The sequence below is a fragment of the Protopterus annectens genome, chromosome 3.part0 (genome assembly GCF_019279795.1).
Source record: "Protopterus annectens isolate FY-2018-M chromosome 3.part0, PAN1.0, whole genome shotgun sequence".
Lineage (NCBI taxonomy): Eukaryota > Metazoa > Chordata > Ceratodontiformes > Protopteridae > Protopterus > Protopterus annectens.
In genome coordinates this window covers 106,502,210-106,515,271 of record NC_056731.1, presented here as the reverse complement: position 1 = coordinate 106,515,271, position 13,062 = coordinate 106,502,210, and the positions used below count along the sequence as shown (strand labels likewise).

The 13,062-nt window shown below is 43.6% G+C and overlaps 1 protein-coding gene across 2 annotated transcripts in view; it reads left to right on the top strand.

Moving 5' to 3' along the window:
- FAM126A (family with sequence similarity 126 member A) overlaps positions 1-13,062 on the top strand; it is a 1,303,250-nt gene that overhangs the window by 1,099,968 nt on the left and 190,220 nt on the right. For both annotated transcript variants that reach the window (XM_044064612.1, XM_044064613.1), the window contains exon 9: positions 2,322-2,438. In XM_044064612.1, the coding sequence (XP_043920547.1) occupies positions 2,322-2,438 (117 nt within the window). The remainder of the gene's footprint in view (positions 1-2,321; positions 2,439-13,062) is intronic.

Below are 13,062 nucleotides of genomic sequence, written 5' to 3'. Positions count from 1 at the left end.
GCCTTTGGAACTAGTCTTTGTTCTTGGTCACTGCTTTTCTGTCAAACGGGTCCTCTTGGGGATATTTTTAGGGATTGCTTTATTTTATTCCCACCTCAAGATTCAGAGTTTTGCTCCAGCATTTTCCATAGGTGGACTCTGTTTTGATCAAGCCTTTGGAGACCAGTTCTCCTTGGTAATCTACCCTCATGTTACTATACGATCATTCTTCCCTGGGTCATACCTTGCAGTTCAGTGAGTTCCATGGTGGCTCTGTAAGGCTGTAGTAGTTTGCTGTTTGTTGGCTTTCATTCTTCTGGTACTTTATTTTCAGACTCCTCTTAGTTTTGAGCAACTCGGTCATTGTCTTCAGATTGTGTCTTTTTGCAGTTTTGATTACCTTAGTCTGTCAAAACGTTGTACTGTTTGGGCCTGACTCCACGGCTTTTACTTATTGTGTTTTTTGGTCCCTGCTGGAGTGGAGGCGCTTGGATATCTCCCTACCTAGTCTTTCCCCAGTTGTGGTTTATTTTCCTGGGGAGTAGGAAGGTTTATTCATACTCTCCTTTGGGATTTTTCCCTTTACTGCCTACACCTCCATTTACTTGGTGAAGTTTCTTTTGAAGACTTACTACCCATTTTTCTGCTTGGGCAGTAAATCGAATATGGGTCTTGGTAACAGGATTTGTCCATGTCCTCTGTTCACCTCTTTGTTCCCATATTTCTTAGTGTATCCCTCTTCCTTGTGGGCAGTTGATAGATCCTATTCAGTACCCATGGTCTGTTTTGAAAGTTTTTTTCTAGTGTAATCCTTGTATTGGCTATGTTTGATATTAGGCCTCCCATCCTCCTTGCCCTTGTATATTTTTTTTGTTCCACGGTAGATAGGATCTTGTAACTGGATAAATATTTTCTTTAGCCTCATCTTCACAAGCTTATTTCTGGATCTCTACTATGCTTGCAAGACACTTTTAAGAAAGTTATCTCTGTACTCAGTCTTCATGAGAGACTTCTTTGATTGAAGTCCTTTTGTCTAGCGTGAGACTTTTTTAGTTTAGTTCTCTCTGTTTGCAATCTTCAAGATATATTTTTTTGATAACAGTCCTGCTGGGTAGCCATCAAGTAGCATTTTTTTGGACTGTCCTGTCACATTTGGAAGTTATATACCTACCATAGTAGATGTGTATGACTGTGGTCCACCTCTCCCTATCACCTTTGTCTTCTCCATGCATTAAGCCAAAAGGCCTCTTAGATCATCAAGCAAACTACTACTAGAAGTCGCCAACAGCTACAATAGCTTTGGAGATGCACTATATAGTAGTTCAGTGGCTACAAAATGGAAGTATGTCCCTACTAGCATTCAAAACACATCATACAAAGCCTCCTTTAAAGACTTCATCAGGCAACATCTCAAGCAGAGTTGGCAGTGCCATGATTGCTCCCCAGGCTAGTGAAAGTGGATAACATATACATACTAAATCTAGAGCACTTGATAGTTTTCAGTCTTACTCACAAACACTGGCTAATCTACAATGTGTATGTACTGTACCTGTGTACTATGTATGTATTCTACCTATGTTCCAAATTTCAGCTGTACACCACAAATCTATTAATTACCTTTATTTTTAAAATTAATTTTTTTTTGTTTGTTCTCTCCACTGTAACTGTTTATGTGCCGCATACCACTGTAAAAACATCTTGTAATTTGTGTATATACTGATCATGTCTAAATAATTAAATGTGTCTGTAATTTTTCTTTGTGGAGCTTTTCTCCCCGGGCCTCTGCTGAAAAAGGGCCTTTTCGGCTCAGTCAGACACCCCCGGTTAACAAATGTAAAATAAAATAAATTTTGATCCTGAGGTTTTTTGATATCTTCCTGTATGCTCAGTCTTCCTTGGCTGACAGATACCGAGAGGGGTCCTTTTTCACATGGAAATATAGGTAAAGGGGTAAGAGCTTGGTGTCTGAAAAAGGTGCCAAACTGCATGAGTCAGAACTTATCCCAGCAAGTTACAGACTTTAGGAAAGGAACCAGTCTTCAGGAGGACACCGCTCATCTCAAAATGCACACATAAACAGTTTTGAAAACTTTCTGTTTCACCTGTCAACCTGTCTGTGGAATTCTACTGAACTAAACTAGAATCTTCTGGAGAGCAGCTCAGTAGCACACAACTTGTAGCCAGTCTGTACACAAAAGTCTGGATGAGTAGAACCTTGAAGGAAAGGGGATAGGACAAGAGAAGTCTAAGAGTATTATTATAAGCTTAATTCTGAAAAGGCAATGCATTTTTTTCACAGTGTGTACTTTCAAGAATGAAGTTTATCTATTTATTTTTCCTAGGAGCTGTGTCTATGGATATAATCGTCAACATGTAAGAAAATACAAAGGTGTCAACAACAGAATTCCTCTGTCATCTGATTTTATGGTTCAGTTGTTAACAGGCATTTATTATGCTATGTAAGTATGAGCTTTATGGATTTTTCTGTAAAAAGAATGTATATTTTATATAGTATGTTAAAACAGTGACATAAGTTTATTTTTGTCTGTACTTTATCTTTGGATACCGTGGGGCATATTCAGAAGTATATTCTTGATTACTTGATTGGCACTGAGTTGTTTTTTTTTATACAGGGAAACTGGGTGTCAAGTTGTCCAAGTTTGCTTTTTCATGAACGTATGAGTTCTCTTTATTATGGGACACAAAATATATTCTTCTGTGCTTTTTGCCACCTCCTTGGCATGCATATATTATCATACTTGAGCATGTTGGTGGACATTACATTCTTATAAGTAGATAGTAAAATGGAAACTTTGAGTGTTCAGAGCGACTACACATTTATTCATCATTTAGACTGCAACTGTCTAAGCTGGGAGAATCTTAGATGATGCTAACTGCAGTAAATCTAAGGGAAAAGATGTACTGAAAGCCAGAGAACCAAGATGTATGCAAGGTTGTATCTACTGCATATTGTTTATGAAATGCACTTTGTATCCGTGTGGCAGTACAGTGAATGGGGATAGGCTGAGCAACCTGCAGAACTTAGATCGTTAGTTCTGCACATCAGGGTTAATAGAAAGTAGCTGCTCTCCAAAGTGGCCATATTCAAGGATTTGTATTCTGTTTACCAACAGTCACACTAAGAGAGCATGCTTAGTCACTGAAGCCCACAATTTCTTTTCTGATGCTAATCCAGTTTGATGCTCCATTTTTATTGGTGTTGAATTCATTGCAGAAAAGTGTCAGCATTTGACAGCTATAGTAGTAAAGCCATGAACCAAGACCACCATAATCTATATGGAGTGGGAGGACAACAGTGTGAGGGACTGCTGTAAGTGCTAGCTGTTCAGCACAAACATTGGTAGGGTCAGAATGGAGACTCTCCTTGTCTATTTTTTTACCTGTTGAAATGATAGTCTGGTGTCCAGGAATATTGGGACCAGTGGGAACATTCTTCACACAGCAAAAGACCTATTTTTTCTGTTCTGTCAAAAGATGAAGAAGGAAGAGGAAAATGTATGTCGCACCTCACTGTAGACAAGTCCATCCTGAAGAAAGCAGCTATAGTCCCTCTCAGTAGGGTCCTTACCTTTACTTACTTAGGGCACATGTTCTGCTTTAACAATTGAAGGTGAGACTATATATGATACACCCCTTGCATCCATAGGTATAAGCACTACCTAGCTGCATGTTATATGTCTGGATCAAATTTGTATTTGTATTCTGATTGTGAGCTGTCTTAAATTCTATGTCTGCAGCTTGGTGGTTGCATTTAGGACCAATAACTCTTTACAACACCCCCCCCCCTCCACACACACACACACTGATCCTGGGAGGATAAGAGGCAAGTCCATTATCTGTGAAACATGTCCAAGATCCATTTCTCTGTGATGGGTCAGCTGCTGGGAAAGCTTTCAACTCTCTAAATCTGGACTCTGAGGAAATGGCCAGGGCTGTATCTGCAGTTTCCGCAGAGGCCTTCTATGTTGCTTACTAGTGCTTCAGCTGTTCTGACAGTGTGGATAGGTCAGCATACTCAGGAATGGTACCTGAACATAATAGCATCACTGAGGTCTTTTAAAGTACATCCTTTGCAGACTATCCCAGATGTGCACTTTCAAGAAGGTGTTCTCTTTGGCAAACTCTTTTAGGAACCTTTGATAACTCTTTAGGGATCTCTTTGACCTGTGGTTGTATCCTCATACATTTTTCTGAACTAGGTCATCTTCCTCAGAAGATGTGTCATATGATGTTCTTCGTGTTTCACTGTTGCAGTCATCACATTTGGGTTATCCCTGCCAGGGTAGCGCTCGGCCGGCCCAAATACCAGAGGCTTAGTATATCTCTGTCGGTTGCTGTCGCTTCAGGACTGACGTCAGGTCGTCAGTATTATAAAGTAAGGCAGCAGATGCCATTACATCAGTCTTTCTTGCCATGGAGCCCGAAGCAGAAGCAGTTCACATGAGTGCCGGTCTGCCGCTACATGAGTTTCTTCTACCGAATTGAAGTTGAAGTCTTCTAAAGCTAAGTACCCCATTGGGGATCCTTTTTTCTTGCACTAACCGATGTCAGAAAAAGTTAATAATTGTCTAGCCTGTGGAAAGCAAATACCACACAGAGACTTTCATTCTTACTGTGTCACTTGTTTAGGCCCAGACCATGACGTCCCTCGTTGTCGCTTCTGTGCTTTGTTCAATGCCAGAACTATCCATCGTTTGGCCCTTATTGTAGCTAGTTATTTTCACTTAGTCCTCGAATTCTGATATGGCTTTGGTAAGCTATCCAACAACAGATCTTCCAAAAAAATGTAAAGATAAAGACAGAGACAGATCGCACAGGTCCAAACCTACCGACGACTCTTCCATTAAGCTAGTCAGTTCTCCGGTCCTCCGTGAGGCACTTTTGCAGCCTCTGATGCCCGCTTCTGTAGATTCGCAGGCCGCTACCGAGACCCTTTTGGAGTCTGGTATGTTGCCAAACTCTTTGATTAAGGATCCTGCGGTCATCTCCACCTTGGATGGGTCCGGAGCTGCTGAGCAGGCACCAGCTTCTGAGGAAGTCCTTCACACTACCGATTCTAAACATAAACTGATGTCTTCTTTCGTGACTACCGTTCTTTCGAAAATGACCAAGTTTCTTAGGCCCAGGGTACGAACTGCACCTAAGAAACCGATGAACCAATCTCAGGCACCTGCTTCCTTACCTTAGTCTCAAATGCTTAAAATTGCGGAAGACCTTATCATGCTGATCAGGGGAAGCCAAGCTACCCCTCCAAAAGGAAAAGAGATCTGTCCCATGTAGTTGTGCCTGAACAAGAGTCAGATGAACCTGATGCATTTAAATATGAAGACACGCAACCCCTCCCTACTTATGAGGATTCTGATGCAGAGGATTCCATCCCTTCAGCCTCTCCCCCAGAGGATTTTTCCTTTGGGGAAACACTTCATACCTTAAGGGAGCATTTCCATTGAGAGAGTCAAGACTACTCTCAGTCTAAAAAGAGACTCAGGGAATTCTTAGAGCTTCCACAGCACAGACCCCTGCCCATTCCTCCTGTCCTGGATGTTGTGGAGGATGTCTTCCTGGAATCCAGCCTGACTCCTGGCATCCTCCCTCCTACACCCAGAAAACCAGACAGGTACTATAGAGTCCCGGACTCACACAAATTTCTTTTTAAAAATCCTACTGCTGACCTTGAGGTAATTTCTCAAGGGCCTAAAGGGATTAAAGCAAGCTCTGCTAAGAATCCCACCCACTCAGATAGGGATTCATGAGCACTAGACAGATGGGGCAAAAAGTATACATCTCAGCTACTCTTGCTATAAGGGCATTAAATTGTCAGTTCCATATGCTAAAATTTCAGCAACATACCCTGGAACTCCTCAAACAAAAAATGTCTTCCTTTTCTGCTTGTGCAGAATTTAAAGAGTTAATGCATTCTGCAAGTCAAGTAACTAAACACACTTTGCACTGTGGTTTTGACTCCCTAGAAGCTTCTTGCAGGGTAGTAGTCATTGGATCTGTCATTAGAAGTTATGCATGGCTTAAGGAACAGCCCCTGCTAGACCATGTCAAATCTAAATTGTTGGATGCCCTCTTGCACAAAGACAACTTATTTGGCACTAAGGCAGAAGAGGTCTTAAAAAGATAGAAGAAAAAACAAAATCTATGCAGACAGTTAGGGGGATTTTTTTACAGGTCCAGCCACCTAGGTTTAGCAGGCATTGTCCCACCAAGCACTGGTCCTTTCCTGCACCCACTAAGCCAGTCCAGCCCAGGCCCCGGAGAACCAGACCCCCACCCCAGACAGCAGCCACAGGGAATGCAGAAATCTAAGCAGTGGACTACCTCCACTTCTAAGCCACCCCCTTATGGTTAGAACTCACAGTGACTCACCTCCCCCACCCCCTCCCTCTGCCCACCTTCACTTACCCCTAGGAGGAAAACTCTCCTTTCATGCAAGCACCTGGGCCACCATTACTAACGACTCACTGGGTTCTCAACATAGTGCCTAAGGGATGCAAAGTTTCCTTCCACACCCTTCTAACCCCAAAAGGGTTCCCAGATCTACCTCCAAACCATTGGGCAGAGGCTCAAAAGCAAATCATTTCCCTTCTTTCTATGAGGGCAGTAGAGCATGTTCCTGCAGAACAGATAGGCCAAGGTTTCTACTCCAGACTTTTTCTGGTGCCCAGAAAAGAGGGCACCTAACATCCCATCCTCAGTCTATCCATTCTAAATACCTTACTGGTGATCCCAAAATTCAAAATGGTCACCCACCAGCAGCTGCTACCCATGCTGTCCAAGGACGCTTGGCTAGCCACCCTAGATCTAAAAGAGGCCTACCTGCACATTCCTGTCGGGGAATCATGCAGGAAATATTTCCATTTCAGGGCAGGATCTCAACACTTTCAGTTCTCTGTGTTTCCCTTTGGCTTATCTACCGTTCCCAGAGTTTTCACAAAATGTCTGGCTCTGGACATTGCCTTTGCAGACAAAGGAATATCCAGATTTACCCATACTTAGATGACTGCCTTATTCAGGTAGACAGCCAGGAAAAGCTGCTCAAGCACCTGGCCTTTGTAAAGACCCTACTAACCTCCCTAGGGTACACAATCAGTGAAATGAAATCCAAACAGGTGCCCACCCAAAGGATTATCTTCCTGGGTGCAAGCCTGGACACATCATCCCAGATGGCATTCCTTACACCAGAAAAACAAATTTTCCTAACAGCCTGCTTCTGTCAACTAGCCACCAGACCCCATTTATCTGCAAGGAAGATCCTGCAAGCTCTGGGGTTCATGGCATCTTGCATTCTACTCATTCCATATGCCAGACTGCATATGAGGAAACTTCAATGGTACCTAAAAAGCCTTTGGTCTCAACACTCTCAAGACCTGGAGACTCTTATACTTATAAATTCCTTGCCTCAAAAAAGATTTTCTTTGATGGGCAACAGCATGCTCCCACAGCAAGGGACCTTTCTCACCACCCCTGCCACTTAGACCCACACCACAGATGCATCAGACTATGCTTGGGGTGCACACCCGGATGGCAGGTGCATACAGGACCAATGGAGCCCACAGCAAATCCCTCTGCACATCAACCAAAAAGAGATGATGGCTGTCCAGCATGCCTTGATAGCTTTCAAGCCCCTTCTCTCCCCAGGAGCTCTCTTGATCAAAACAGACAACACCACTGTGATGTGGTATATCAACAAGCAGGGAGGGACTCACTCCTACTTTCTATGCAGGCTGGCCATGACCCTCTGGCACACAGCCTCTGCCATGCAACTCCACCTGTTAGCACAATTCCTACCAGGTTCTCTCAACTCTCTGGCAGACCAATTAAGCATAAATATTCTGGACCTACATGAGTGGCAGCTCAACAGAAGAACCTTCACCCTAATAACTCAGAAGTGGGGGGCACCCTGAAGGTCGACCTCTTTGCCTTCCACACCAACCATTAGCTCAGCAAATTCTGCACCAGGGAGCATCACTGCATGGCTTGGAAAGTGGAAGCCCTGTCCTTCCCCTGGGTCAGTCTATTGGTCTATGCCTTTCCTTCACTACCTCTCATTCCCAGGGTAATGCTCAAAATAAAGGAGGAAAAACCAAAGACAGTTCTTATAGCACCAGACTGGCCTCGCCAGCACTGGTACCCCTTGCTGTGCAGCCTGACCCACTGCCACCATGGCATCTTCCTCAGATTCCAAACCTCCTGACCCAGAAAGAAGGGGAATTCATGCATCCCCAATTGCAGACACTCAGTTTGGCAGCTTGCTTTATTCCCTAACCCCGGATCAATCTGCCAACTTCAGTAAACAGGTTCTAGATGTTATTCTTGAGGCCAGACGCCCTAGCACTAGAAAGTCTTATGCTGACAAATGGAAAAGGTTCTGCACCTGGATCCAGGCTAAGGGAGCCAGTATGGCACAGCCCTCCCTCCCTCTCATCCCGGATTACTTGGCTGACCTACTACACAGCGGCCTCTCTTTCTCCTCTATAAAAAATCATGCCTCTGCTATCTCTGCTCATTTCCCCGCTGTGCAGCCCCTTTTCTCACACTCTTTGATCAAACAATTCCTAAGAGGGGCTAGCAACTTGAGGCCACCCAGAAGAGCACCAACCCCAGCTTGGGACTTTTAACTTTGTGTTGGAAAAGCTCACCCTGCCCCCTTTCGAACCAGCTTCTTCTGCAGAGTTAACATTTCTCTCCTGGAAGACGGCTTTCCTTCTGGCCATCACTTCAACCAGAAGAGTCTCCAAGCCACAAGCACTCATGGTTGTAGAATCCATCATCTTCCATACTGGCAGGGTATCCCTCAGAACTAACCCATCCTTCATGCCCAAGGTGGTGTCTAATGTGGCTCTCAACCAATCCATTCATTTGCCCACCTTTTTTCCTAATCCCCAGAACAAGGGGAAAGGATTCTGCATTCTCTAGATGTGCACAGACAACTCAGATTGTATCTAGACAGGACTAAATCCTTCAGAAAGTCTGATCAATTGCTGGTTAGCTTTGCTACAGGGGCAGAAGGCAAAGCCATCTCCAAACCATTTCCAAATGGATAACACTGCATCCATTTCTGCTACAAACAGCGTGGGAAGCCTCCCCCCAAGGGGGTCAGGACACACTCCACCAGAGCAGCCTCCACCTCTGCAGCTTTCCTCAAAGGGGTCCCCACCAGGGATAAACTGGAGGCTGCCACCTGGACATCTGTTCACACTTTTACCAAACATTACCACCTGCCTCTTTTCTCCAAATCCAGGGCAGGCTTTGCCTCTGCAGTCTTCCAGACATCCTAGCCAGCCCCTAGCTTCCTTGACTGCCTTCGCCCTTTTCCTCAGCTTTGGGAATCTACCCAAATGTGATGACTGCAACAGTGAAACACAAAGAACATAGTATAGTTGTGTACACTTACCATAAATGTAGATGTTCGAGTGTCTTCACTGTTGCAGTCCTGGTTTCCCTCCCTCCAGCCCCCTTTCTTCTCTTTCTCCTTTGGTTACCTTTCTTCCTTGTTGTTCTCCTTTCCTTACAAGGGACATATTGGTATTTATGTTCCACTGGTGGGGTTCTTCCACCAGAACCTGGCCTCCTATTTTGAGGGCTCCTGACAGGTTAGGGCAAGAAAAATTGATGTAATGGTGTCGGCTGCCTTCCTTTATACCACTGACGTCAGTCCTCAAGCAACAGCAACTGACGCAGAAGTACTAAGTCTCTGGTATTCAGGCTGGCCGAGGGCTACCCTGGCAGGGATTACCCAAATGTGATGACTGCAACAGTGAAAACACTTTAACATCTACAATTATGGTAAGTGTACACAACTGTACTTTCTAGCTCTGGACCTTCTGCACATTTGCAAAATGAACACCATCAGAGCCACTAAATCCAAGGATTTAAATTTTGCTTGTGACATAAATAAGGCATGTTTGTGAGACAGATGTCTGTCTCAAAGGAACCCCATGCTGATGGTAATTGGAAATTCACCCCCAGGTCTGGTCCCCTTGTCTGAGATAAACAGAGCTAGACAGTAATGCCCAAACTAACATACCTGCCCTCTCCAGGCACGCACACACCCCATAGAAACTTCCTAACTAGCATACCCTCAATGAAATATTTTTGGTAAAAACAAGGATGCTTCCCATCATTTGGGGTGGTAGTCAGATTCATTGCAGGTTTTGACATTTGGTGTATATTAGTTATTATTATTATTATTTAATTCTACCAGATTTACAGGCCAAGGTGTCAGAGATGATAGAAACATTTACACACTGACTGCAGAAAAATTCTTCCATCTGGCAGAGTATACCTGAAAGGTAGAAGGCTTGCTAGCGGTTTCAGATTTCTCTCTGGCTCCTATATGATTTCATTTTTAGTTATTCTACAGTCAAGTTGCATTTATCAGCTATTCTGCCCATCCTGATCTTGCACAAGGCAGCACTGTGCCCATCAGCGTCTGGTGAAGTTATTCTTTAAAGAGTCTCTGCATTATTTTTACCTGTTTTGAGAACCTCTCCTCTCCATGGGACATTCATAATTAATAGATTTGCTGTTACACTATTTGAGCCTACTGGTTAAGACATATTGAGATGCAGCTCTTTGAGGTTGCTTTTTCTAGTGATTATTACTGCTGCCTGTAGGATGTCTGAATTGGTAGGGAGGCGTAGATGCAGCTCTTTGAGGTTGCTTTTTCTAGTGATTATTACTGCTGCCTGTAGGATGTCTGAATTTAAGGTGTTTAATATGTAGGGAGGCGTATATGTGGTCTTTCACAAAGTTCAGGTCTCCTTTAGGACAAGCCAGTATTTCCTCCCAAGACTGGTTCCAGAATTGTCTTTAAATCATTCAGTCCATTGCCTGGTTTTCTTTACAGGGACAAGAGAGCAAGGGAGAAAGCCATCTACTCCCTGGACATGTACTTAATAGCTCAGGTTAGGTCTGAAACTCCACAATTCCCATTTTCCAGGACGCAGAACAGACCATACCAGTTGTAGTACAGACATGACCAGCATCAGTAGAAATTCAGAAGTCTGGGAAGAGCTAAACCAGCCATGGTAATTTCCACAGCGGATGCTGACCCAGAAACAAAACTTCTAAACAGAACCAGGGATGCCACAGCTCTTTGTCTGAAGGGCAGCAGACTCCCTGGGGAACTTGACTGAATACCTCACACTGTTGTCTGTGTGGCTGGCTATCATGTAAAACAAGTTGGCCCTGCCAGTTACATCCAAAGGCTGCAGAATTTTATTCCACACCCCTTTCAAGCCACAGTTTCTTCCATTACCTGATATCACATCCTATCAATAGAGTGAGAGCAAAAAGTGATCTTAAACCTTCTTCATAAGAGTCATCCAAGATGATCTAACAGACCAGAGAGGGGTTAGATATTACTGTAGGATGTTTTTAGCTCCAAAGAAAACAAAGGATTTCAAGCCAATTCTAGACCTCTGTGGATTAAGTGAGTATGTACCCAAAGAAAGTTCATAGTGATCATGGTGCAGTGCACCACTTCCTGCTTATTAGGAGGAGAGCGGGTGAGTTGTTGGTATTTCTAGAAGAGTGAGTGAGTTCTTGGTACCTCCAGAAGGCCTAATCTCCACACAAAGATTGCAAAGGAATCAAGGAGGTTTCATGAAACTGACACAAATCAGGCAGTCCCAGTAACACTAGAACTGTGATCTAAACTTGCTTCAGCAAATAAACAAAACACGGTAGAGAGAGGTGTTATACAACACTTACCCAGTCTCAGGAACAAACTTCTGTTCCAAGTTAAGCAATGCACTGCAATTCCTTCCTTCAGGGGTTACACAGCTGGATTGGTATCCAGTAATACACCGTCATTGAGACTGTCCTGTTACTCCTTGAAAAAGGAGGCAGAGTCTAAGGGTGGGTACTGGTAAGATGGCTTGTATGTTCTGTGATTCATTTCTTCCAGATAGGAACTAGCCTTTACCAAATTCTGGAATTTCCTTTTGGTCTGTTTTCCTTCCCCTAAGTGTTTGCCAAATGTATGTCCACCATTGCATTAAATCAGTGGCTGCAGATGGTAAAGTATTCTTTAATTGGGCTACTGGCTCCTAGCCGTTCTGGCTTTAGAGAAACTAGGGATATGAGAGTCTCCACTCTGTGAGCACTGCTGTCACTGGAAATTACAGTGTGCACTGCAAAGTCCCAGATATAGCCATTGCAGACTGTTAAGTTCAAAGAGTGCATTCTGGACACATGCTGCAAAACTGGTTTTCCTCTGGACAGGGTAACTTCCATTCAACAAATAGTATTGCAACACCTTCAGTCTTACAGTTTGTGCATCTTTTTGCCTCAAGACATTAGGCTTGATGGCACCTGTGATATTTAGTTTGTCATGCAAAATTTCATATTGTGCAGTGGACCCTCAAGAAGCAGTGGTGTTAGCTTGCAGACCCCTTGACTGATCATATTAGGGTTTACAAGGCAGAGTACATCTGTAGTGGTGGCTTCATATCTCTAAATTTTACTGTGGTCAGTCTGTTTCAGCTCCAGACTCCTGTAGTGGCTGTCACCATGCAAACCTCTGTGTCCACAAGATATGAAGGGGTATTGTAAAGTGAAGGCATTCCAAGGTGTGAAGTCAGAAAAGCTGGTCTGCACATCAGTGCTGTGGAAGTGAGGATAGTTCTCCTCAGTCTCTACATTTTCCAAGATTTCTTTCCCCAAGGTGCAGTTGCCATTACTCTGGTGGCATAGTGGTGATATAGACTCAAACAACATTTGGCACTTAACTGGCTATGTCAGTCTATCAAGCCTGGATAACTCTCTCTAGAATGTGTAAAAATCTGTTAACCAGTTTACTGTGTAATTTAATTTAATCCTGACTTGCACTCGGGATTAACTCTAACCTGTGAAACTTGTTTAACTTGCTTACTTATATAATCACTGTAAATAGTCTGTTTGTGATATGTAATGCTGGTATTATGTAATGCTGTATCTGCTTACCCTTGGAGCTTTTCTCCCCGGGCCTCCGCTGAAAATGGACATGCATCCAGTCGGACTATAAAATAAAAATAGGTGCATAGGTGAATACTAGGTAACTTCCCTTAA